Source organism: Catharus ustulatus, chromosome 15 (assembly GCF_009819885.2).
Source record: "Catharus ustulatus isolate bCatUst1 chromosome 15, bCatUst1.pri.v2, whole genome shotgun sequence".
Lineage (NCBI taxonomy): Eukaryota > Metazoa > Chordata > Aves > Passeriformes > Turdidae > Catharus > Catharus ustulatus.
Window position 1 is genome coordinate 16,031,650 of NC_046235.1, and position 25,657 is coordinate 16,057,306.

At 60.2% G+C, this 25,657-nt stretch overlaps 3 protein-coding genes across 3 annotated transcripts; all 3 read left to right on the forward strand.

Annotated features, from left to right (window-relative positions):
- Positions 1–100: 100 nt before the first annotated feature.
- On the forward strand, positions 101–5,966 carry DDX41 (DEAD-box helicase 41). Its single transcript, XM_033073444.2, has 17 exons — positions 101–192; positions 278–376; positions 467–626; positions 707–781; positions 1,084–1,144; positions 1,806–1,942; positions 2,101–2,173; positions 2,347–2,500; positions 2,596–2,732; positions 2,880–3,042; positions 3,131–3,262; positions 3,441–3,512; positions 3,721–3,817; positions 4,081–4,230; positions 4,362–4,433; positions 4,541–4,651; positions 4,790–5,966. Exons 1-17 carry the CDS (start codon positions 169–171, stop codon positions 4,924–4,926), a joined length of 1,854 nt encoding a protein of 617 aa, XP_032929335.1. The 5' UTR covers positions 101–168; the 3' UTR covers positions 4,927–5,966.
- Positions 5,967–6,059: 93 nt separating this feature from the next.
- On the forward strand, positions 6,060–8,549 carry DOK3 (docking protein 3). The gene is made up of 4 exons (XM_042779756.1): positions 6,060–7,251; positions 7,377–7,470; positions 7,557–7,729; positions 7,813–8,549. Exons 1-4 carry the CDS (start codon positions 6,973–6,975, stop codon positions 8,524–8,526), a joined length of 1,260 nt encoding a protein of 419 aa, XP_042635690.1. The 5' UTR covers positions 6,060–6,972; the 3' UTR covers positions 8,527–8,549.
- A 195-nt stretch (positions 8,550–8,744) lies between these two features.
- PDLIM7 (PDZ and LIM domain 7) lies at positions 8,745–25,431 on the forward strand. The gene is made up of 23 exons (XM_042779761.1): positions 8,745–8,823; positions 10,034–10,140; positions 13,423–13,574; positions 13,883–13,913; positions 14,601–14,773; positions 15,996–16,279; positions 16,649–16,685; positions 17,272–17,310; positions 17,416–17,650; positions 18,406–18,901; positions 19,255–19,291; positions 19,735–19,773; positions 19,903–20,048; positions 20,382–20,418; positions 21,144–21,182; positions 21,304–21,461; positions 21,801–21,837; positions 22,736–22,794; positions 22,879–23,113; positions 23,191–23,371; positions 23,528–23,648; positions 24,122–24,237; positions 24,521–25,431. The coding sequence occupies exons 2-23, from the start codon at positions 10,036–10,038 to the stop codon at positions 24,605–24,607; spliced, it is 2,844 nt and encodes a 947-aa protein (XP_042635695.1). The 5' UTR covers positions 8,745–8,823; positions 10,034–10,035; the 3' UTR covers positions 24,608–25,431.
- The last annotated feature ends 226 nt before the right edge of the window (positions 25,432–25,657 follow it).

Genomic DNA, 25,657 nt, shown 5'->3' on the forward strand with positions numbered 1-25,657 from the left:
GGGAGTTGCGGGGGAATGGTGTAGAACACATTCTGCGCAAGTTTGGCCACCGCGGGGACCCGTCGCGCCGAGTCGCAGCTCCCGCCCACGAGGCGCGCTCTGCGCGTTGCTAGGCGATGGCGCTGTGCGGAATGACGTCACTTCCTGAAGCTTCTCGGGGAAGGAGCCATGGAGGCCGTGGCGGAGCGGAAGGTGGGAGTGGGTCCGGCCCCCGGTATCACCCGCTCTGCGGTCCCGGTGCCGCTCCGGGCTCTCCTCACTCCATGTCTCCCCACAGAGGCAGCGCGAGGAGCCGGCGGACACGTCCGACTTGTCCGGAGAGGATGATGACGACTACGTGCCCTACGTGCCCGTCAAGCAGCGCAAGCAGCAGATGGTAATGGGTTGACGGGGCTGCCCGGGGAGGGCTCCGAGCGGCCTTCCCGCCGCGAGGCCGCTCACTCCGCCTCTATCGGCCTCCTTCCAGCTGCAGAAGCTGCTGCAGATGCGGCGGAAGGTGGTGTCGGAGGAGGAGCAGCGGGACAGCGGGAGTGAGCAGCGCGGGGATGAAGATGATATCCCGCTGGGGCCTCAGTCCAACATCAGTCTGCTGGACCAGCACCAGCACCTCAAAGAGAAGGCGGAAGGTAAGGGAGGAGCTGGTGGCAGGACTGGGTGGCTTTCAGGGGACAGCAAATCCACTCATTGTTTCTTGGCTCTCCCCCAGCTCGAAAGGAGTCAGCCAAGGAGAAGCAGCTGAAGGAGGAAGAGAAGATCCTGGAGAGCGTGGCAGAGGGCCGAGGTGAGTGGGACCTCTGTATCTCAGATCTGTCTCCAGAGCTCCCAGAGCAGCAGGAGAGCTGTTCCCTACCTTGGGAATGCTCATACTCAGGGGTGGGACCAGAGGTGACAATGGGTCCCCTCAGTTGGCACTGCCTGGCTTAGCTGAGACATGGCTGTGACAGGGCTCTGGGCACAACAGCACTTTCCTGTGCTGCTTCTCCTCTTCTGTCTCCAGACATGATCTGTTAGTCCAAGTAGCTCTCAGTGAGGTTGATGTGGATGTGGAGAGTTTGCTCTGACTGATGATGTTTGTTCCTGCAGCTCTGATGTCGGTGAAGGAGATGGCCAAGGGCATCACCTATGATGACCCAATCAAAACCAGGTAAGTTTCACAGCACAGCTCAGAAGTTGTCCTTCTGAAAACATCACTTTATCATGGCTGAAGAGAACTAAAGGCCACAGAGTCTTGAAGGAGCAGTGTGGCTCTGCAGCCTCCTGCTTGTGACTGACTTTGTGTCGTTATCTGTAAAACACATTGCGTGTCGTTTTGTATACTTGTTTTGTAAAGCTTGATAAAGGACATTTATGTTAATCTAGAAGGCCTGAGGGTTGGTCTTCAGGTCTGGGATGTCACTAGAGAAGGAGTCTAGAGGAGCCTTTGGTGTCGGTGCTGCTTGAGGCAGCATTGTCAAAGTGGTGGTTGATCAAAGATTGGACTCAGTGATCTCAGAGTCTTTTCCAACTTCAGTGATTCTGAGGCAGTTTCAGGAAGATGATTGAGTTGTATCCAGACATTTTTGGCATATTCTGTCCACCATCCATAGGCTGTTCTCAGCTGTTAGCTTAGCACTTCCACTGAGATTTTGGGGAACTGGCTGAGATCTGCTCCTACGCTCACTCTGTGGAGCCCTTTGGGGTTACCTGTTTTATCTGGGGGGATATTGGAGCCTAACAGAGAGCTGCCCTGAATTCCTCCATGGGAGATGCTGGTTTTGAAGCCCTGGGCTCATTCTGCACCATGACCTGTTTTGTTGCTTTCACAGCTGGAGAGCCCCTCGCTACATCCTGGGCATGTCGGAGGCACGGCACGACCGTGTACGCAAAAAGTACCACATCCTGGTGGAGGGGGAGGGCATCCCACCCCCCATCAAGAGCTTCAAAGAGATGAAGTTCCCAGCAGGTAGGCCAGGAGAGGAGCCTGGAAGGGATCCCACCTTTTCTGGCTATTGACCTGAGGGGTGTTTGTCACTGGTCAAAGAGCTGCTGCTGGGACCTGGGTGGGAAAAGAGGGGAAGTAGTTCAGATCATGATCATGCTTTGTCCCTTGTTTTCTGACAGCTATCCTGAGAGGCCTGAAGAAAAAAGGAATTCAGCAGCCAACACCCATACAGATCCAAGGCATCCCCACAATGTGAGTGCTCTGTCCCCATCCCAGAGTACAGAGTGGTTGCTCCCACAGCCCACTCAGGGGTGCAGACTGGGCACCCTTCCCTGGTGCAGATACACTTTGTCACCTTGCTCAGCCCTGGAGGTTTGAGCTGTTCATGATGTTCCTCCTCTCCTTCTGCCCCATTTCTCTGGCAGTCTCTCAGGAAGGGATATGATTGGCATTGCATTCACTGGCTCTGGGAAGACCTTAGTGTTCACCCTCCCAGTGATCATGTTCTGCCTGGAGCAGGAGAAGAGGCTGCCGTTCTCTAAGCGAGAGGGACCCTATGGACTCATCATCTGTCCCTCGGTGAGTGCCTGGAGGAGGCTGTGATTGACTTGCAGTGGCAATCCTAAATTCTGCCTGCACAGAGGTGTAGGAATGAGCTGTTTTTGTCTCCGTAGCGGGAGCTGGCCCGGCAGACCCACGGCATCCTGGAGTACTACTGTCGTCTGCTGCAGGAGGATGGGCTGCCCCCGCTGCGTTGTGCCCTCTGCATCGGGGGCATGTCTGTCAAGGAGCAGATGGAGACCATCAAACAGTAAGACCTTCTGGGGGAGCCCATGGGGCTGGAGCTGCTCTGTTTTCTGGCAGGGGGTTAAGGACAGCGTAGGGGTGAAAGTGGTATGCCAGGGAGCATGGGGCAGGAATGCTGAGGGCCTGACTGCGGCCTCCTCTCACCTCACAGTGGGGTACACATGATGGTGGCAACCCCTGGACGCCTGATGGACCTGCTGCAGAAGAAGATGGTGAGCCTGGACATCTGCCGGTACCTGGCCTTGGATGAGGCTGACAGGATGATCGACATGGGCTTTGAGGGGGACATCCGCACCATCTTCTCCTACTTCAAGGTACTGAACTCCCACGATAGGAGCACCCTGAAGCTCAATCCTGCATATGCCAGGTTGGGTGAGTGCTAGAGGTTTCTTTCATGTGCAGGGCCAACGGCAAACCCTCCTCTTCAGTGCCACAATGCCCAAGAAGATTCAGAACTTTGCCAAAAGTGCCCTGGTGAAGCCCATCACCATTAATGTTGGGCGAGCGGGTGCTGCCAGCCTGGATGTTGTGCAGGTGAGGTGTTTGGGTGCTCCCTCGTACCTGTGTGGGGGGCCAGAAACATTCATGAGGGCACTTAATTCCTTTCTCTGTCAGGGAGCTGGGGTTCATAGGCCTCCTTCGCAGCTGGCTAAGGGATACCAAGCAGTGGCAATTTCTCTGCTGCCTGACCCATGTGTCTGCTTGTTCCTAGGAGGTGGAGTATGTGAAAGAGGAGGCCAAGATGGTGTACCTGTTGGAGTGCCTGCAGAAGACCCCTCCACCTGTGAGTATGCTGGGGACAGTGTGGTCACACTGGGGCATGGAGGACCCTGTGCAGAGTGGGCCATGCTTCATGAATGAGCAGGTCCTGGGACCAGCAGTGCTCTGTACTCCACTCAGCAAGAGGGAATGGACTTCCCCAGGGGGCTGTGCTGGTGCCAGCAGTACCAGCCTGCAGAAAGGGCTCTGATGTAATGCCTGTGCTGCTGCAGGTGCTGATCTTCGCAGAGAAGAAGGCAGATGTCGATGCAATCCATGAGTACCTGCTGCTCAAGGGTGTGGAAGCCGTGGCCATCCATGGAGGGAAAGGTCAGTGAGGGTCCCAGAGAGGCATAGGCTCCTGGTGTAACCCCACTCCTGCCAGGAATGTGTGTGGCTGTGGAAGGTGTCAGCCTGGAGTAGTTGTTGATGGTGTAAGGAAGGGCTGTGGCAATGTAGAGGCCTCTCTGCACCCTCATTGGGAGACAGGCCACCTGAGGAAGCGATGCTTGACTCTGAGGCCATAGTGATTGCTGCAGCAGGTAGGGCTGGGAGCTCTGCCCTCACTGACCTTCTCTGCTGGGCCTCTGCAGATCAGGAAGAACGGACAAAAGCCATTGAGGCCTTCCGGGATGGGAAGAAGGATGTCCTGGTTGCCACTGATGTCGCTTCCAAGGGTTTGGACTTCCCAGCCATCCAGCACGTCATCAACTACGATATGCCAGAGGAGATTGAGAACTATGGTAGGCACTGGGCCTTGTGGGAGGGGTCTAGAGGCCAGCAAGGCTCTGTGCCTGTCTCTGCAGTGTCTTGGGACAGGATTGGTCTGTCGCACTGTACTCACACAGGGCTGATCTTGTCCCTGTCTCCACAGTTCACCGCATCGGGCGTACAGGCCGTTCAGGCAACACTGGCATTGCCACCACCTTCATCAACAAGGCCTGTGGTGAGGAACAGCACGGGGCTGGGGGCTGCAAGAGGCGGCTGAGCAGTGGCAAGGGGGTGTTCTGAGCAAGCAGGATGGCTTTGCCTGACCTATGTCTCTGTCCCCAGACGAGTCGGTGCTAATGGACCTGAAGGCTCTGCTCCTGGAGGCGAAGCAGAAGGTGCCACCTGTGCTCCAGGTGCTGCACTGTGGGGATGAGACCATGCTGGACATTGGAGGTGAGACACCCCAGGTTGACACAGGGACCCCTAGGACCAGACGGGAGACACGTGTAGCTCCTTTGCTCTGGGGTGGGGGCTGCTGTCCTGGTGTGGCACTCTGCTGTCCTGGCCTTGACCCCATCCCTCCCATTGCAGGTGAGAGGGGCTGTGCCTTCTGTGGCGGCCTGGGCCATCGCATCACGGACTGCCCCAAGCTGGAGGCGATGCAGACCAAGCAAGTCAGCAACATCGGCCGCAAAGACTACCTGGCCCACAGCTCTATGGACTTCTAACCTGGAGAGTGTGCTGCCCCTGGATGGACCTGGGTTCTCTTTCAGCCCAGGGGTCTGTCTTGCACTTCTGTGGCCCCTTTTCCAGAATTTTGGTCACTTGGACTGTTGCCAGCTTAGCCTGACAAAGCTCCTGCCCCGGAAGGAAATGTATGGAGCTGTGCTGCAACAGCCCATTACATCAGCAGTGTGTTGGGCAAGCAGGTAGCGGTGCCTCAGGACAAGAGAAAGCCCCAGGTGGGGTGACTGGTCTGGCCAGCTGCCTGCTGCCCCTGCATTGGTGAGGTCAGGGTCTTCTGTTGCTCCTCACAAATCTACCCAGATTCTCTGAGTCTGTCTCCCTCACCTGGATTTGTGCATTCTCAGGGGTGGCTGCTCCCATCTCCCCAGATAGGCTGGGAGGATGCAGTCAGCGTGAGGTGGAGCGTGCCATGCTCATGTCAGGCGCTCCCCGAGGTGCTTCCTGTTCTCTGCCCCCGCGTTCTGCCCCACTGCCCTCCTGTGAGGGGGAGGGCAGGCACATGGACACCTCCTATGGCCCAGCCTCTGCCCCCCATCCCCACACCCCAAAAAGGGGAAGTCTCTCTGAGAAGGAAGTCTGCCCCATGCCTTTCCTTCGACTGCAGTAGTCACATTTTCTCCGCTGCGGGTAGCACGAGTCCCTGATCCTTGCGCTGGCTGCCAGGGTGAACTGGGCCCATGGAGAGACCAGTGAAGGATGGGATCCTCTATGTGCAGCACACCAAATTTGGAAAGGTAAAGGATGGATTTGGGGTTGGTAGAGGGTTTGCCCTGATTTGTCATGAGGCCGGGCCTGGGGCTGGGCCCTCAGCAGCTTGGGAAGGGGCAACTGGAACCAGACCCATTGGAGCTGCCCTTGGGGGAGCCCTGGGCTCAGCAGCCCCATAAGTGGGGCTTTCCCTTGTGGCTGTGGGGACTCATCTGTGTGGGCACCCACTCTGGCTCGCCTGTGTGTTGGGTCCTTCTTGCTTGGTCACCGCGTGAGTCGCAATGGAAAAATAAATTTGCGTTAATGTGGCGCAGCTCCAGCGTGTGTGTGTGAGTGGGGCCCTGGGGCAGCACGTGGGATGTGTCCCTGTGCCCTCCATCAGCCTGGCCGTAGGTGCCAGCCCCATCCAGTGACACCCTCATGGCTTGAGTTGCTCCTTTGTGTGCTTGGAGGGGGCACTGGGTGCCACAGAGCTCGGGGCAGGGCATGGGTGACATGGTGAGAGTACCTGGGGTCAGGCCAGCTCCAGGGAGCTGTCGGGTGTTGGTGAAGTAGGTCCTGCTGGCGCTCTGGTCACACCATGACAGGGTGGCCATGTCCTGTGGAGGTCTCAGTGGATGTGTGAGGCTTCAGTCACACTCTGACCTCCCTGCTGAACCAGAACCAAGCCCTGTGTGTGAGGAGCTGGTGCCCTGCCATGGAGGAGGCAGGTGGGCTGGGGGTGGTGGGTATTTTGGGTGCTTGGCTGCATCTGGTTCCTGCAGGGTGGAGGCTCTGCTGCACTTTTGAGGTACATGGTGGCACGCGCCCCCGCTATCCCATGACAGACTGGTGCTGGTGCTGCAGAGGCTCCCCTGGGAGGAAGCAGGCTGCTCAGCAGATGTGAGGCTGCCAGCAGAAGCCTCAGCAGCTCAAAATGGCTTTAATTTGCATCAGGGTCTGTCCTGAGAACAGCTTGAGAGCTCAGTTGCAGGTCGGCAGGCCAGCACTTGCAGCAGGGAACAAAGAGCAGGACCTGGTGCTCAGAGAGCTGGGAGTGAGTGTGACTCACCCGGTGAACTATGCCAAGCCCGCTCGGGACAAGGCCCCCCTCAGCCCAGCTTTGGGCCTGCCCTGCACCGCAGTTCAGGGTTCTGTGCTGGCCCCTGTTCTCTGTGCCCTCCAACAGCATTTGGCAGCTTCAGGCTGGGATTCCCCTATGCCCCTCGTGCTCTGTATGGTTCTTCCTGAGCACTGCTGGCCCTGTGGAGAGCACTTTGCTGACCTGTTTTTTTTTTCCTGCCTTTGCTCTTTCCATGCATTAGAGGTCCTGGAGGAAGATGCGAGCCCAGCTGTTCGCCGCCAGCCCATCCGGCGTGGCCCGCATGGAGAAGTTTGATGTGCGGGACGACGGCACAATCCCAGAGAAGATATCCCTGCAGCGGTGTGCCCGCCGGGTGATCCGCCTCTCTGACTGCGTCTCTGTGGGTCCGGCGGGCACAGAGAACTGCCCCAAAGCCACCGCTGCCTTCTACCTCACCACCACTGAGAAGAGCTATGTGCTGGCAGCTGAGCAGCGCGATGAATGGATCACCCAGCTCTGCCAGCTGGCCTTCCAGGTACCAAGGGGTGTGGCAGGGCCTAGAGCCCTCCCTGGGTGAGCTGGGAAGCTCTGGAGCAAACAAAGGATTTGTGCTCCCCCCCCACCAAAATCCCAGGTCATACTCACAACTCTTTGTTTCAGGGTGCAAAAGAGACAGTGGCAAGTAGTGCCAGGACCCAGCCCAGCTCCGCTGTCCCCATGGAGGAGAACTCCCTCTACTCGTCCTGGCAGGACTGTATGTGCAGGGATGGTGAATAGGGCTGGGGTGGGCTGCAGCTCAGTGCTGCAAGTACTGACCCCTGGCTTGTTTGGCTCCTACAGTGACTGAATTCTTGGTGCTGGTGGTCCAGACAGATGCAGCCACCCGCTGTGGTCTGCACGGGCATTACTTGCTCTCGGCCCTTCCCCAGAGCCTGACGCTGAAGGACCCCCAGTCCCGCCAGCCCCTGCTCACCTGGCCTTACCCCTTCCTTCGCAAGTTTGGCCAGGATCAGGTGAGTCCTCTGCTCCCTTCTTTTGGGGCTGTTGCCTGCCCAGGGTGGGTGGCAGCCCCTCACCCTCCCCTCTGATTCTGCAGGCTGTCTTCTCCTTCGAGGCCGGCCGCCGCAGTGACTCTGGCGAGGGCACCTTCACCTTCAGCACCCCACGGGCCCCTGAGCTCTGCCGGGCTGTGGCTGCTGCCATTGCCTGCCAGCAGCAGGGCAAGGACACCGCGGACCCCAGACTCTTCTGTGCCTCAGACCCCCAGCTCTTTGCACAGAGCCTTGAGCCCCAGCCCTGGGAGCGTGGGAATGATGATCCCCAGCCCAGCCCAGCCCTGGGGGGGACACAAGCTGCCTCCCACCCCCCTGCCAACCTTGTCCGCTTCACCCCACCAGAGCCAGAGGGCTCATGCCCCATCATCTATGCCTCCATTGCCCGGGGCCAGCAGCCCCTCTTTGTGCCAGGGCAGCCAGGCTCTGGTGAGCCGTGGGTTGTGGGCAAGCTGCTCCCTGAGCATCTCTACGAGAACATCTTCACTGCAGAACAGCATCCAGCTGGGGCCCAGGAAGAGGAGGAAGAAGGGCAGTGGGAGCTGGGGTGCCGACAGGCCCCCGAGGGCCACAGCAGTGAGGGGGGTCCCCTCTATGACAACCGGGCCGCCATGGCACAGAACCCCCGGGCCACGGGCTGGGGACGCGGAGGGCAAGAGGCGCTCTCAGGGCGTTCTGGGCACAAGCCTCACAGCCTTCGGGCCAAGCTGGTGCGGCTGCTGAGCCGGGAGAGCCCCGGAGCGCGGGACTGGGCTTGATGTGGTCGGGGCCGGTCGGTCAATAAAGGCCCTTCCCAGACTCGGCTCCGCCGCTGCTGTGGGGAGTGGGGGGGCGCGCGGGGGCAGCTCGAGCCTCCCCGCTAGGGGGCGCCGCCGTGCCCGCCCCGGCAGGCAGAGGCGCGCCCGGTGATTGGCGGTCACGCCCGCTGGCTCCGCCCCCTCCCGCTGCTATATAGAATGGGGCCGGGCCGGGCGGGGGCGGTGCCCGGGTTCGAGTCCCGCGTCGGCCCGCACCGCTCCGCTCCCGGCCGTTTCGCCGGGCCCCGCTGGCCGCGGGTGAGTCCGGGGAGCCGGGCTGTGGCGGGGGGCTCCGTCCTCTGCCGGGGGCGATTGGGGCGTGGAGGGTGGAGGGGCTGAGGCCTGGCTTAAGGAGAAGGCGGGTGATCAGGGTCGGGCCCGTGTGGGGCAGAGCCGGCGTCCCCGATCCCGGGAGGGGCGGCGGTGTGGGATGGGAAGGGGTCCCGAGGCCCCCCGCGGGTCAGGGTGGGGCTTCCCAGCAATAAGAAAGGCTGCCCAGCCTGTGCACGCTGGGGACCCCCGGTGCAGTCGGGCCCCGTCCCGCCGGGGAGGGGTGGGGGGTGCCCGCCTTCTCCGGGCCGCCCCGTCCCGGCGCCTCGCTGGGGCTTGCGCGGCTCCCGGGCGCCGGGAATGCCTGACACGCAGCTCTTCCCCCGGCCCTCCCGAGCGGGGAGCGGGCTGGTGTCGTCTTACACGCCTTATATAGCCCGCACCGGCCCGGGGAGAGCGGGGGCACGCTGGCCCCCGGCCCTGCAGCCGGCCCGTGCGAGGAGTGGAGAGCTCCACAGCCGGCCCTGTCCGCCCTCGGGAGGAAGGTCCTGGGGCCGTCCGAGGGGGTCTGGCGGCTTCTTTCCAGGTAAAAGGTGGCAAGAGGCTGGTGCTGGCCCATCTGTCCGGAGTCTTGGCCGGCTGACAGCTGTCAGGCAGGGGAGCGGCGGGATTCCCTCCTGCCGAAGCCCCGGAGATGGGCTCGCTCCCAGGGAGCATCTGCTCGGCCGGCTGCCGGAGCGCCAGCCTGGCTGTTCTGCCAGGCGCCTCGGGTGGCATCACGCAGCTCCTGTGCTGCTGCTGCTAATTCATCCGGCAGAAATGCTTCTGGTTCCTATCCTTCTGTACCTGCTGATGCTTCTCTGCGGTCTGAACAACCTTGGCTCTCAGCAGCAGGAGTTCCTGGGGTGCTGCAAGGGAGGAGAGCAGAGCCCGCAGACACTCCACTGTGGGTGGCAGCAGGGCTGTGCCTGTCTCCCTGGCACTAGTCAGTGTTAGCCTGGGCCCCTCAGATCTGACGTTACTGGAGAAGATGCTGATGGATTTGGGGTGCGTCTCTAACCACAGTGTAGGATGGTCAGGGTGGAGTTACAGCTGGAAACGTGACCTGCCTCCTGTCCTACCCTACAGGGCACCGAGCCCTCTCCCTGCATTCTTTCCATGTACCCTAACACCAGGATAACACCCTCTTCCCTTGCAGAGATGGGCGACATGGAGTCCTACAAGGTGATGCTGAATGGGCCGGCACCCTGGGGCTTCAGGCTGCAGGGAGGGAAGGATTTCAGCATGCCGCTCTCCATCTCCAGGGTAAGAGAAGCCAAGGCTGGTGACACCCATCCTTCCTCCTGCCTCTGTGGGAGGGAGGCCGCAGTGACTGAGGCAGAGCTGTATGAGGGATATAGATGAGCTGGGGCCCTGGGAATGCTGCATCCTGCCCTGCCTGGCTCCACGTAGCCTCCTTGGTCCCTTATCAGCTGCAGCCCAGCACGGGGGTGTTCCGGGCAGGGAGCTGCAAGCAGAAACGTGAAATTCTGCACAACCTCTGCAGAGGGGGGCAGTGGAGGCCCCTTCCGGAGTGTGCCCACCACAGCAGGAAGGGATCTGCTCTCTGAGATGTGGGACTGGCTTCCTGGTCTGCACCCCAGCTCTGGGCTTGGCATCCCAGGACCTAGCCAGTGCCCTTCTGCTCTCCTTTCCACAGCACAGCTCCTAAGTCTGTGCCTGAGGTTGTTCCTGAAATGGGCATGGAGAGGAGGAAGCTGCACTGCTGCCTGCACAGGGATTCCCGTTTCTCCAGTTGTGCCACAGCTGGTTGTGCCCTGAGGCCGCTGGTTTGAGCCTCTTCCATTGGATGTTCCTGGGTCTGACCCTGGGTGTGTGCAGGTCCCCGTCCCTGGGCGGGTGCTGGCCACAGCTTTGGCCACGCAATTGCCTTATAAGCCTTGGAATGTGACTGCATCGCCTGTGCCGCTGGCGCTTGGGCAGCTGGCACAGAGGCTGCTTCTCAAAGGGCAGCTTTGCTCGTGGCATTGAGTGCTGTGTGGGGACCTGCCCCTGGCACGAGCTGGGCACTGCACACCTGTCCCAGAGGGCACAGATCTCCACAGCATCCCAGCGTGGAGCACGGGCCCTGAGGGCACTGTGTGAGGCTGGAGTCGCCAGTGCCGCTGCCCCGGGGCCTGCTGATCTCTGCTGAGCACGCAGAGACGGCTTCAGCGAGTTTATTCTCTAAAAAATGTTTCTCTTGGCTGCGAGCCAGTTCTTAACAAAGGGTCTGGTTGGATGGAGGAGCCTCCCAGAGCCTGGGGCAGGGGCCTCGTGAAGCAGTGCTTGATGAGGCCTGGGCAGTGCTGCCGTCCTGGGCAGGGCAGGAGCAGCAGGGACATTCCCAGGGGATGCAGGCAGCTTTGGGGGCTTTCTGGTGAGGCTAGGCTGCACAGCAGGGTGATGTGCTCTGATGGGAAGGTATGAACCTGTGCTGCTCTGCTCTCCAGAGGCATTCCCAGACCCAGAGCTCCTGCCCAGAGCATGCTACTGTCCTTGGCCACTACTTCCCATGAGCTGTCCCTGCCACAGTGGGCAGGAAGGAAGCATCCTGCCCCGGCACTGTGGGCTGCAGTGGGGCCCAGGTCTGCAGGGGTGGGCAGCACAGGGCAATGCTGGTGTGTCCATTGGCTTGGCTTTCAACTGTGTCCATTGCTGTAGCACTCCTGGGTGAGCAGTGAGGCTGTTTCAGCTCACTGGTCACAGAAAAGAGGTGCCACCATGGCCCTCTGACATGCACCTCCCGTGGCACACGGCTCTGCTAGGGTGCTGGCACCCTGGCTAGGCAGGCTGTAAGCCATGGTCCCTGTGCTGGAACCAGGATAAGGACTGCAGTCTGGATAGCTGGATGCTGCATGGCACATCCTGGTATCTGCCAGCTGGGAAAGAGGAGAGACACTTTGATGATACTGAGGAATGTGCTGAGGGAGGCTCTGTCCTGGAGGCCCCTGCACAGGGCTGTAGGTGAGCGCCTCTCTGGATGTGGTGATGGAGGTTCAGGAAACAAAAGACTGGGTGGAGAGGGGAGGAAGGAAGCCCTGGTTAGTGGATCTGGGTGGGAAATAGGAGGGCTGGCACTGCCATGGCTCCTGGCTGAGCTGGCACCTGTCAAAGGGGTTTCCTGCACGTTGGCATGGAGGGGGATGGGAAGTACGGACCTGGCTGGGTGAGGTTTCATGACGCAGCCTGACGTGCTCTCCTCTTCCTGGGCAGTCGTGTGAAAACTTCTCCCAACTCCTTCTCCTGCCTCCAAACCCACGCAGCCGCCCCATGCCTTCCCCAGCTCTCCAGGGCAGCAAGCTGGGGCTTGCAGCAGCATGGCCAGGCCAGAACTGGGGGCATCGCTGCTGCTGAGGGCACCCTCCCATGCTGGGGAGGAGGAATGGGAGGGCAGCGTGGGGATACAGAGTAGAGGTACCCATGGTCCTGTTGGAAATAGCAGTGGGATGCAGGTGGAACTGTGCCACGTTCAGCCCATATCTGGTGTTTGGCCTTGCATGGAGGGCTGGTGCTGGCCTAGAGAAGGGATGCGTGGCTCTGGGGTGAGCCGGGTTCTGCAAGGAGGGGCCAGGATTCTGTGGCAGGGATTTTTCAGCCCTCTGACAGTGCTGGGAATCTGGCTCGCTCCTTTTATGTTCATGTCGAACAGGACTTGAGGAAATACTTGGTCTGGATCCAAGCGCCTCGAGTTCTTCCATGCTGGAGGAGCAGGAATGGCTGCAGCCTGCCCACGTCTGTCTGTCTGTCTGTCAGTGCCTGGGAGCTGTGTGCAGTGCTCCGGGCCCTGCTCGCCTCTGGCTGTGCATCCCTGGTGGGAGGGGAGGGCAGCCTCCACTTCCCAGCATGGAGTTGATGTACAGCAGTGCCACGGAGCCTTAGCAGGGGCAAGGCACATCCCTGGCACTGTGGCCGGGAAGGGGAGCTTGTGGCTGTGCTCCCGGCTGTCCCAGCGGGGCGATGTGGGTGGGGGCGGGTGTCTCCCTGCCCCGGGAGGGCTCCTGCTCCTCTGTGGGAATGAGGTAATGTCTGCGCCTGGTGGGAACCGGGCGGGAGCGCGGGCGGCTGGGGGGAGTGCCCAAGGGGTGCCTCCCCTGTCCTTCCCCCGCCCCAGGCGAAGGGCTGGACATGCCTGTGGTTTGCAGTGAGATGTGGGCTGCCCAACGGGCCCTGACTCACTGTGCTCCCTTCCTGCCCCGGGACCACAGCAGTGACTCCAAGAGGCAGCACAGCCTCTATGTTTGGTGTCACGGTGATGAGGCCCTGGGGTGCTGGCAGGGTCCCCAGCCATGCCAGAGGGCAGGGGCTGGGCAGTACCCTGGAGAAGTGCTTTGCCTTGTGCTGCTGCCAAGGGGAAGAAGCTGCTGCCAAGGGAAATGGGGAGTAATCTGGGGGTCCACACTGTCCCCTGGGTCAGGTCTGTGTGGTGTCCTGTGCTGGACTGGGGATCCTGGGGCTTGGCAGGCCCCTGCCCTCATGAGGATGTCCCTCTGCTCCCACGTCACTGCTTGACTGTTCCAGCTCTCCTTAACTCTGACTGTCCTGCAGCTGACTCTAGGTGGGAAGGCAGCCCAGGCCGGTGTGGGAGTGGGCGACTGGGTGCTGTACATCGACGGGGAGAGCACCAGTGCCATGACACACATCGAGGCCCAGAACAGGATCCGCGCCTGCGGGGACAGGCTCTGCCTCACCTTGAGCAGGTAGGGATTGTGGGTCCCTCAAATGTGGGGTTCTGGTATGACTGGAGTGTAATCAGGGCCCTCTCCCCAGTGCCACCTCCTGGCATGAATGTCTCCCAGCATCACTGCTCCTTACTTAGAGCCTGGAAGTCCGTGACTGCGTCCAAGGGCTCTGGTCACCTGGATAAGGCTTAACCTGATTACAAGACCTAGAGCAGTGCCAGCTGGCCATGTTTCCCCTTGGTTGGGTGCTGCATCCCTGGGGTACCAACATGCTGGTGGTGTCTGGACCAACTCCAGTACCTGCCCATCTGTCTCCTCTCTTGCAGAGCCCAGAACCAGCTGGGGAAGCCACAGAAGGTACGTGTTGCTCCTGATGCCGCAGTGGCAGCTCAGCCTCATCTCAGGGGAAGGGAATCTCAGTGTAGTCGAACAAATGGACTTTGCTCCTGGGGCTTTTAGGGGGCTAGGGTGTGTTTGGAGGTCTAGAAAACGCAGCTGGAGGAGCAGCTCTGACCTTTGGCACCGTGGAGGATCAGAGGGAGCAGGATCTGCACAGTAGGTGCCTGGTCCCAGATTGTGCCCCTGCTGGTGCTGGGTGTGGGCAGGGATGCAGAGGGGCCAGCACAGGGGAGGAGGAGGCTGGGCAGGTGCAGCACCATGTCTGCTAGTGCTGGGGAGTGCCCTGGCACAGGGAGGCAGGGCTGGGGCTGGTGGCTCCTGGGTAGAAACTACCTGCATGTGTTCAGCTTTGTACCATGGAACAGTTGCAGTTGGCGTGTGTGCATGCACCGCCCTGCCACGGGCAGCAGCGTTTGTCCGGGGCACCTACTAATCTTCAAAAGACCCTCAGACTGGGTTTGTGACCTGCTGTCGCTGGGCCAGGTGTCCAGTGGAGTGAGTACCAGCCTGGCAGAACCTGGTCTCCAAGGTGCACGTGCTGTCTGGCTTTCCTACCTGGCTGCCTGCTGCGCTGCCTGGCCCAGGGCTGCCCCTTGCATGCCGCTTGACGTGTGAGCCCGTGTCTGTGTGTTTTGTCTCGCTCAGGACTCACTCCCCTGCTCTGAACCCCTGAAATATAACTTCGCTCCCAGCACCGCCCTCAACAAAACAGCTCGGCCCTTCGGGGCCGGCTCACCTCCGAACCCACGGCCCGGGCTGGTGACGAAACCCGTGACGTACGCGCCCCTGGTGCCCGCCTGCACCCCCCAGCACAACGGGTATGTTGCTGTCCATCCTGCTCCCTGAGGATCAGGGGGAGCCTGCTGCCCGGCCCTGCTGCGCCTTGCATGCCAGGCACCCTGGGTGGGAGCGGGTGACAGTGCCCTCGCCGGAGTAACCGGTGGTTGGTGCTGAGGTGACACAACAGAAGTGTCGCACACAGGGACACACAGCCACGCTCGTGCCGGTCCCTTGCTCAGGGACGTGTCAGCCTGTGGGGACTCTTGCCAGGCTTGACACAGTGGCTGTAGCAGGACACTGGCTGGCATCTGCAATGACAGGGAAACAGTGGCTGGCTGTGGCCACTGGCTGGTGCCTGCCTGGGGAAGTCCTGCTGTTCCCCTGGCTGCAGGAGGGAGATGGGCAGAGTGATGGCCTCCAGCCCTGCCACACTGTTCTCCCCCAGCTCTGCTGCCTGTGTCCAGCAGCTGCTGGTCCCTGCTCCTCCTGCCAGAGCTGCTGTAGGGCCCAGGAACTGGGCCATGGGACGGGATGTGGCATTGATTGCCCTGGGCATCCAGCTCTGTTCTGGGGACTGAGGGAACACCGTCTGGTCTGCTGGCATCTACCCCTGTGTCCCAGTGTGCTCTCAGCCCTGGGCAAGCTGGGTGTGAGACTCAGGGATAGGGGGACTAATGCAGGCCATAGGTGAACTCTGGAAGCTTCTTGGATGCTGCAGGTCTAATTTCACTTTCCTTTTTCTTTCTTTCTCTCCTCCCTTTCTCTTTCCCTCTCCCTACAGGTGCTGAGCCTTGACAAGTCAGTAAGCCTTTTACCTGCTCTCTCTATCCTCCCTGCATGCCTCCTCCCTGCCAGTGCCCTGTCCTCCGGGGCAGGGCCAGCCTGGCGATGGGCAGCAAGTGCTGCTCTGCCCATGTGGGTGGGTCACTCCTGGCACCAAGCTGTCTCCAGTGTAGAGGGGACAGCTGCCTGTCTCTGCCAGCTGTTGGGGACCTGGAGTGTCCCTGTGTATGATTCATTCCCTGTTCCCCAAGATGTGGCTCGGTAAGGGCTGATGGGCTGTGCTGGGCACTGTGCCCAGGGCCAGGTGGCACTACCATAAACAGCTGTGGTGCAGCTTCCCTGATGGTGTTTCTTTGACCTTGGCTTATTCTTGCTCTCTCCTTTCTCTTTCTGGCCCTTGGGGCCAGTTTCAAATTGCCAGGAATGTTGGTGGTCATTCCAGAGTCAGTCCTTCGTGGCCCAACATTTGTGAGGGAGGAGTTGTGGGGTGGGGAGTAAGACAAGGTGTGGCGTCTGGTACTGGTGCGCTGTGGTTCTGTGCTGGTGGAGGTGGGGGACAGCCCCAGGAGATCTGTCAGATTTGACAGATGACTCTGTCACTCACAGGCAGCCCCTGCAGCTGCTGGAGTCCCCCAGCACCCCTGTGTGTGACCCTGTGAAGCTGCGGATGTTAGAGGACATTGACGACTCAAAACCCCCCAGCTGGACCTCCCAGTCCCGTTCCTTCCGCAAACTGTCCCGGCTGGTGGGCGCAGACGGCAGTGAGTTCCCACAGGGCCTGGCACTGGCTGACTGCCCAGCTTTGCTGGGGAAACTGGAGCTGGATGAAGGCTTTGGTGCCTCGTGGAGTGTTGGTTTTGGCCCTCTGGGGGAGTTAAAACAGGCGGAACTGCCTGGGGTTGTGTGGGCTTGTGGTGCTGCTGGACTGGATCTGTGCTCTGCCCTGTGGCCAGGCAGGGCTGTGTGTTGGGACAGGTGGGCAGTGGGAGGAGAGGTCCTTTTCCCTTTCCTGTTCCTTTTCCCTTTCCTGTTCCTTTTCCCTTTCCTGTTCCTTTTGCCTTCCTGCTGTCTCTGGGCCTCGGTTGCCCCAGACTGACTCCATCTCCCCCTTTCTCTCCTGCTGTGCTCAGTGGAGGATGGTGAGGACGAGCTTGTTAAAAAGCCCAGGTAAGGGGAGCATGTGCCGGAGCAGCAGCAGGAGCCACAAAGTGCCCACCCTGGGCTCAGCCCACAAGGCTCATTCTCTCTCACTGCTTGCAGTCACTCGGGAAGCTCTTTGCTCTGTTGCTGTTTTTTCTCTCCCTCTCCAAGAGTCGAGCTGTTACTGGAGCTGCAGAGTTTGCCCTGCACTCACCCCACAGTGGGTGCTGCCAGAGCTCAGCCAGTGCTCTGGCCATCACCTTGGGAGGGTCCTGCCTGGACACCCACTGGCCAGACAAAATGTCCTGTGCTGGGTAGGACCTGCTGGGCACTGCTGGCACCAAGCTGGGGAGGGCAAGGTCTGCCATTGCTTCTTGAAGAAAAGGGATCTGGAGAAGGCTGATGCACTTGACAACACCTTGCTGGGGGTATTGGGAGGCGCTAGGCAGCAACTGGGTAATGTGCCGTGAACCTGGTGTGAGGCTGTGGGATGGCAGGGCAGAGCTGAGTGAGGGTCTCTGACTTCTCCTAGTTCTGGAATGTATTTGTGAGGGATGGGTTGTGCCATGGTCAAATACTGAGTGTTGTGCTGCTGTTCTTTCCAATATCACAGGGATGCCCGTGGGTCCAGCTGGGGCACAGTGGAGCAGTGGTGAGTGCTAGGGTCTGGTGAGGGCACCTTTGGAAACACTGCCCTGTGCTAAAGCAGGGTCTGTGCTTGGTGCTGGCTGAAGCTCCTGTGCTCTGTCACTCACAGGCAGCCCCCACAACCTCTGGAGCCCCCCAGTACCCCTGGGTGTGATCCTGGAAAGTTGAGGATGTTAGAGGATGCTGAGGACTGGCAGCCCCGCACTGGGACCTCCCAGTCCCGCTCGTTCCGCAAACTGGCCCAGCTGACGGGCACAGATGGCAGTGAGTTCCCACAGGGCCTGGCACTGGCTGGGGATATGGGACTGTTTTGGGGTAACCAGAAGCTGGGAGAGGCAGTGGGGTGATGTAGTACCTGTGAGTTTGAGTTTTGTCCCCAAGTCATCCTTTGAGAGCGGCTGAGCCAGCAAGATGTACCCAGGGCTTGTGATGGTGCTGCTGGTCTGGGGGTGTGCTCTGCCCTGTGGCCGGACAGGGCTATGTGATGGGGCAAGGGGATGGTGAGTGGAAAGGTTGGTTTTCCTCCTTTCCCTTCTGGCTTTTCCTGGATCTTAGTTTTGCAGACTGACTCCATCTCCCCCTTTCTCTCCTGCTGCACTCAGTGGAGGATGGTGAGGATGAATTTATTAAAAAGCCCAGGTAAGGGGAACGTGTGCCTGGGCAGCAGCAGGAGCCACAAGGTGCCCACCCTGGGCTCAACCCACAAGGCTTATTCTCTCTCACTGCTTGCAGTCACTCACGGGGAGCTCTTTGCCCTGTTGCTGTTTTTTCTCTCCTTATCATCTACCCTCTGTCCTGTCCTTTCCTTCTTCCTCGAGCCAAGCTGTTGGCAGAGCCACAGTCTCTGCCCTGTGCTCACCCCACAACAGGCACTGCCAGTGCTCAACCACTGCTCTGACTGTCACCTCAGGGGGCTCCTGCCCAGACACCCAGCAGCCAGGCAGGCTGTTCCAGAGGTGTCCTCATGCTGGGTGTGCAGGCAGGACCCTCTTGGCACTGCTGGCAGCAAGCTAGGGAGGCCAAGATGTAGCACAGTGGGCAGGGGTGGCTGGTGGCAGCTGACAGCTCCTTGCTGGGAGTGTTGGGACTTGCAGCATAGGGAACTAGACCAGACCTGGGGCACAATATCGTGTGGGGCTGTAGAATGGCTGCGAGGCTGATCAGGAGTGAACGCTGTCAGCATTTCCACACAGCTCGTGTGTCTCTGGGGCTGTGGATGCCTGTGGGAGGGATGGGCTGGTCAAACACTGACTGTTGTGCCACCGTTCTTTCTGATACCACAGGGATGCCCGTGGGTCCAGCTGGGGCACGGGGCAACATCGGTGAGTGCCAGGCTCTGGCAGAGGTGCTGGCATGTGCCAGGGCATCTTTGGGAGTGCTTCCCTGTTCCAGAGCAGGGTGCAATCCTGGTGCTGAGCTCCTGCCCTCTGTCACTCACAGGCAGCCCCCACAGCTGCTGGAGCCCCCCAGTGACACTGTGTGTGACCCTGTGAAGCTGCGGATGTTAGAGGACATTGATGACTCAAAACCCCACACCTGGACATCCCAGTCCCGTTCCTTCCGCAAACTGGCCCGGCTGGTGGGCGCAAGCAGCAGTGAGTTCCTGCAGGGCCTGGCTCTGGCTGACTGCCCGGGTGTGCCCAGCTTTGCTGGGGCAGCTGGTTAAAGGCTGTGGTGTGTTATTACAGCTTTGGTTATGACCCCATTTGGGCCCTCTGTGGCAACTGAACCAGTGGGAGCTGCCCCGGGCTGTGTGGGCTCGTGGTGGTGCTGCTGGGCTGAGCCATGCTCTGCCCTGTGGCTGGGCAGGGCTGTGTGTTGAGGCAGGGGGGCAGTGGGAGGAGAGGGCATTTTTCCTTCCTTTCCCTTCCCTTTCCTTCCTGCTGTGCCTGGGCCTCAGTTGCTGCAGACTGACTCCATCTCCCCCTTTCTCTCATGGTGTCCTCAGTGGATGATGGTGAGGAAGAGCCTGTTAAAAAGCCCAGGTAAGGGGCAGGAGCCACAAGGTTCCCATGCCAGGCTCAGCCCCCACAGGCACTTCACCCTCGCTGCTTGCAGTCACTCTGAGGGTGCTCTTTGCACTGCTGGGGGTTCTTCCCTCCTTCTCTGTCCCCTCTCCCAGACTTGAGGTGTTTTCAGAGCTGCACAATGGGCACTGCCAGCAATCAGCCACTGCTCTGATCATCACCTCAGCAGGGTCCTGCCCCAAGCACCCACCTGAGTAGAGGTGGCTGGTGGCAATCACAACACCTTGCTGGAGATGTTGGGAGGTGCTGGGCAGCAACTGGTCTTGGTGCTTTTCTGTGGAGCAGCTGCAACGCTGCTGGTCAGTATTTGCACGTGGCTTGAGCCTCCATGGGGCTGTGGGTACACATGGCAGGGATGTCAAACAGTGACTTTTGTGCTGCTGTTTTTTCCAATGTCACAGGGATTCTCATGGGTCCAGCTGGGGCACAGTGGAGCAGCGGTGAGTGCCAGGATCTGGCAGAGGTGTTGCCATGTGCCAGGTCCCCTTTGGAAGCACTACCTCGTGCTGCAGTGTGGGGCAGGGTCTGTGCTTTGTGCTGGCTGAGCTCCTGCCCTCTGTCACTCACAGGCAGCCTCTGGAGCCCCCCAGTACCCCTGGGTGTGATCCTGGGAAGTTGAGGATGTTAGAGGACGCTGAGGGCTGGCAGCCCCGCACCGGGACCTCCCAGTCCCGCTCCTTCCGCAAACTGGCCCAGCTGACGGGCACAGATGGCAGTGAGTTCCCACAGGGCCTGGCACTGGCACTGGGATACAGGATACGGGGTAACCAGAAGCTGGGAGAGGCAGTGGGGTGATACGACATCAGGAGTTTGATTTTGTCCCCAAGTCATCCCTTGAGGGCGGCTGGGCCAGCAGGAGCTGCCCAGGGCTGTGTGTGGGCTCGTGGTCTGGGCCTGTGCTCTGCCCCATGGCCAAGCAGGGCTGTGTGATGGGGCAAGGGGATGGTGAGTGGAAAGGTTGGTTTTCCTCCTTTCCTGTCCTGCTTTTCCTGGGTATCAGTCACTGCAGACTGATTCCATCTCCCCCTTTCTCTCCTGCTGCACTCAGTGGAGGATGGTGACGATGAGATTGTTAAAAAGCCCAGGTAAGGGGAGCATGTGCTGAGGCTGCATGTCCCCGGTGTCTGGGCACTGCTGGCTCTGAGCTGGGGATGCTGAGCTGCACCTTAGCCTTTTGGGCATACAAGGAGCCTGGTGGCACTGTAAAAACCTGGCTATGGGATGTTGGGAGGTGCTGGGTAGCACCTGCACCTGGGGCACATTGTTCTGTGAGCCTGGCGTGGCAGAGATGGGTGAGTGCTGCTGGCTCATTTCCCCTCAGCAGTGCAATTTCTTGTGACTCTGGGCAAACTCTTTGCCCTTGTGGATTCTTCCCAGGGCTGAGCTGGTGGTGGAGCTGCAGAGCCCACTCTGTGATCACAACAGGCACTACCAGTGCTCAGCCACTGCTTTGGCCTTTACCTTGGGAGGTTCCTGCCTGGACACCCATCAGCCAGTTTGTCCCCAAATGGGTGTACAGGCAAGACCCGCTGGGCACTGCTGGCACCAAGCTGGGGAGGCCAATACGCAGCACAATATGCTGGACACAGTGTGTAGGGGTGGCTGGTGACACAACACTTTGCTGGGCATTTTTGGGGTCACAGGGTCACTGTACCTGGGGTCATGGAATGGCTGCAAGGCTGGTCAGGAGTAAATGCTGTTGGCATTTCTGTGAGGTTCTTGTGTCTCTGAGATTGTGGGTACAGGAAGCATGGGCTGAGCCATGGATCAGCCACTGAATGCTGTGCCACCATTTTTTCTGATGCCACAGGGATGCCCATGGGTCCAGCTGGGGCACGGTGGAGCAGCGGTGAGTGCCAGGGTCTGGCAGAGGTGTTGGCATGTGCCAGGCGCTTTCTGGAGTGCTTCCCTGTTCTAGAGCAGGGTCTGTGCTTTGTGCTGGCTGAGCTCCTGCCCTCTGTCACTCACAGACAGCCCCCACAGCCTCTGGAGCCCCCCAGCACCCCCGGGTGCAACCCTGGGAAGCTGCGACTGATAGAGGACGCTGAGGACTGGCAGCCCCGCACCGGGACCTCCCAGTCCCGCACCTTCCGCAAACTGGCCCAGCTGACGGGCACTGATAGCAGCAGTGAGTTCCCACAGGGCCTGGCACTGACTAGGGATGCTGGACTCTCCCTGGGCTGCCAGGGTCCAGCAGAGTCTGGCACTGGAGTGTTGTTTTTGGTCCCATGTGGTTCCTGTGGGGTGGATGAGTCAGTGGGAGCTGCTTGGGGCTGTGTGTGGTCTCGTGCTGGTGACACCGGTCTGGGATCTTGGCCTGCCCTGTAGCTGGGCAGGGCTTTGTTTTGGGGCAGGGGTTGGTGGGAGGAGAGGTTGGTTTTCCTCTTTTCCCTTTCCCCTCTTCTTGTGCCTGGGCCTCGGTCTGTGAGGATTGACTGTTTCCTCCTTTCTCTCCTGCTGCGCTCAGTGGAGGATCATGATGATGTGTTTGTTAGGAAGCCCAGGTAAGGGGAGTATGTGGCAGCAGGAGCTGGGGGGCTGCATGTCCTGGGCAGAACCCCTTGGGCGTTACTGCCCCTCAGCTGGGACTGCTGAGCTGCGCCGTGATGTCCCAAAAACAGTGGGTTGGGAGTGGCTACTGGCACTGGCCAAATCTCCCTGGGTTGTTGTCATGTTTGGGAAGCATCTGGGCCTGGGGCACAGTGTCCTGCAAACCTGGTGTGGGGCTGTGGGGTGGCTGAGCTCGTGGAAGTCACCAGCTTGTTGGGGTTGTTCCTTGTTCTGTGCAGCCAGGCAGCAGGGTGGACACCACCCCATTTTTTTACCTTTACCTCTCTGTGACACCTCCTGCCCTGGTGCCATGGCCCTTGGGTACCAGCTCTGCCCAGTTTGCTCTGGAACAAATGAAAGCTGGGTTTGTTGCCATCTCCTTTTTGAATTTGTCTTGGAGAGATACAGAACCACTGATTCTCCCTCTCTCCCTGTCCCCTCTCTTTTGGTGGGCTTTGCCTCTCTAGTCCTGGCCTGCCCTGCCTGTTCCAGTGTTGCAGAGCTGGACCCTTGGGCTCCCTGGCTCAGGTCATGTCCAGGTCCCCCTGCACCCCAGTGAGACTGGGGATGATCATCACATATTAGTGGCAGCCAAAGTCTGTGTGGTCCCTGGTCAGTCTGGACAAGCCCAGAACTCTCCCTCCTGCCATTCCCCAGGCCACCACAGTGGGTACCAGAGACCCTGGGGGTGCTGTGTCTTGGCCCTTGGCTCAGTACCTCATCTAAACCAGCTGCTGCTGGGCATGGGGGCTTAGCCAGCTCCCTCTTGCTTTTTGGGGTGGGGAGCCCTGCCTGCACCCCCTGGGCAGTGGGGGTGAGTGGGACAGGCTGGATGAACTGCTTGTTCTGTAGCCAGGTCTCCGTGCCGGACTCGTCCCCAGGAGCGACAGTGAAGACTGAGCCAGGGCTGGGTGAGCAAAACATCTCTGGGCTTTTTGGGGAGGGGCTGGTGAGGGATCAGGAGCACTGTCCCTAAGGCTTGTATGTATGTGCAGCCCCCAGGACCCCCAGTGCCACCCCCAGCCCCACCAGCCGCCCACCCTGGGCTGTGGACCCCTCGTTTGCCGAGCGCTATGCCCCGGACAAGACGAGCACGGTGGTGAGCAAGCACAGCCAGCCGGCCACACCCACCCCCATGCAGAACCGCAGCTCCATCGTGCAGGCAGCCCAGCAAGCCCCAGAGGGGCCCGGCCGCACCCCACTCTGCTACAAGTGCAACAAGGTCATCAGGTGAGTCCTGGCTGCCACCACTGCCACTCCAGTGTCCTGGGCCCCGGCGTGGCTGACGTGGCTCTGTCCTGCCACAGGGGACGGTACCTCGTGGCGCTGGGACATTATTACCACCCCGAGGAGTTCACCTGCTGCCAGTGCAGGAAGGTGCTGGATGAGGGTGGCTTCTTTGAGGAGAAAGGCTCCATCTTCTGCCCCAAGTGCTACGACACGCGCTATGCGCCCACCTGCGCCAAGTGCAAGAAGAAGATCACTGGGGTGAGTGTCCCTCAGCCTGCCCTACATCTACTGTCCTTGCCCTTTGCTGTGGATGCCTTGCTCTGTCCCTTCCCACCTTGGTCCCATCTCAGGGGATTCCTTGTCCTTTCCTGCCCTTGGTGGTCCTGCCCCTGTCTGACAGTGGCTCCCCTCCAGGAGGTGATGCATGCACTGAAGATGACCTGGCACGTGCAGTGCTTCACCTGCAACGCCTGCAAAACTCCCATCCGCAACCGAGCCTTCTACATGGAGGAGGGACAGCCCTACTGCGAGAGAGGTAGGACCCAGGGACCCCACGTGTCACCTCATGTGTCCCTGGGGCACCATTGGGACTCAGCAGCTGCTCACAGGGGTCTGGGGGCATGAGCCTCCCTGTTCTGTGGGGCTCTCCCTGGGCTGAGGGAGCATGGAGACCCCAATCCCACAGCCCTGAGCCCTCCATCCTGGTTCTCCCTAGCTGCAGGGTAGTGCCATTGCTGCTATGTTGCTATGGCAATGAGGGAGGATGTACATCAAAGTGAGTGCTGCATCCTGGGAGATGAGGTTCTCCTCCTCCCCCTGGAGCCCTGCAGTAGCCAGGCCACCCTGCACCTCTGTGTGTCTGGGGCATTATCTCACCTGGATGGGGGCTGGCAAAGTTGTCCCCAGGCTGTGCCTGTGGGATCCCAGCTGGGCTGCAGCTCTGCTCCCCTGGGATGAGCAGCTGGTAGTGCATGGAAGTGCTGACCTGGGCTCTGCCTTTCCTCACAGACTATGAGAAGATGTTTGGCACCAAGTGTCGTGGCTGTGACTTCAAGATCGATGCTGGTGACCGGTTCCTGGAGGCGCTGGGGTTCAGCTGGCATGACACTTGCTTTGTCTGTGCGGTGAGCAGCGTGCCTCCCTCCCCAGCTGTTGCAGGGCCTGTGCCTCTCCCAGACAGTCCTGCTCCGGGTGGGGTACACCAGCAGCACAGGAAACCTGCTGCCACAAGGTTTTTCCTACTTGCCTCCATTCTGGGGGCTTGGGGCTCTGCTCTGAGCCTTCTAGTCCCTGGCAGTGCCCCAGAGCCATGTGGAGTGGTCCCTTGTGTGACACCAGGGCTGGGCTGTGGGGGATCCAGAGGCTGGCTCAGCCCCCCAGCCTGACCACCTGCACTCTCCTCTCCAGATCTGCCAGACTAACCTGGAAGGGAAGACATTCTACTCCAAGAAGGACAAGCCACTGTGCAAGAGCCACGCTTTCTCCCACGTGTGAGGGGTGGGAATTCAGCTGTGCCCACACATGCCCCTGGCCCTGCATGCTCCTCTCCCCCTGCCCTGCTCGCCCCAGGGAGCCAGGCTGGGCCCTTGGCCCTTTCCCTTGCTCCTGCTTCTTTCCTGGCAGCTCCTGGCTCAACTCCAGACAGATACAGTGCTGGGTCCAAAGCCCCTTATTAGCTGGGTGGCTTATATGCTTCTCACCTGGCTCTAGGAGCCCTGGGAAGGGGATGCTGCATGGATCTCCTGCCCTTGAACCACGCAGCATGGTGAGCACAGCCATCCTGACGCTGGAATTGGAGGGGGTCTGCCACAGCTGGGCTGCTCCTTTGCTGCCTGGCAGCTCAGTGCTGGGGCAGGGGTACTCCTTACACATCCCTGAGTGGGTGAGGACCAGCTCCTGTCTCACTCTCCCCCCTTTCCCTGCTCCTGTGTGCTTGGGGCTGGAGATCCAGCCCTGCTCCCCTGCTGGGGCCCTGCCCATGACAACCCCTCAGCCACTCCTCAAACAGCTGCGGTGGCTTCCTGCCCCAGTTGCCTTCCAGGGGTGTCTGTGCCTCATGCCCCCCACCCTGCTGCTGCCCTGGGGCTGGCAGCACCCCCAGCCCAGCGTGGCCCAGCTGTGGGCTGGCAGTGTCTGCTGATGGCCAGCCCAGTCAGACAGCTCCTGCAAGGCTTGGGCACAGCTTCCTACCAAAGCACTCTCTGCTACTGCCATCCTGGGGCCATCGATGCCTCCCCCAACCCACACCCTCCGGTCAGGCTGCACTGATGTAGCCACGGGGCTTTTAGTGCCTTTAATAAACACATCTCTGCAAGTGCCGTCTGTCTCCAGGCCAGTGGTTTTGCTGAGTGAGGTGTGGCCACTGGGAAGGTCATGCTCTGCCCTCGTCCCTCTCCCTCTGGGGCCTGACTCAGTTCCTTCCAGCTTTCCAGGGAAAATCTTCACCTCAGATTTCTTCTGCTCTGCCCACATCAGCCCAGGCTTGACCCCTTATGTCGACTGGGTCATCCCTTTTGTAGCAGGCAGGACTGCTAATGGAGGCAG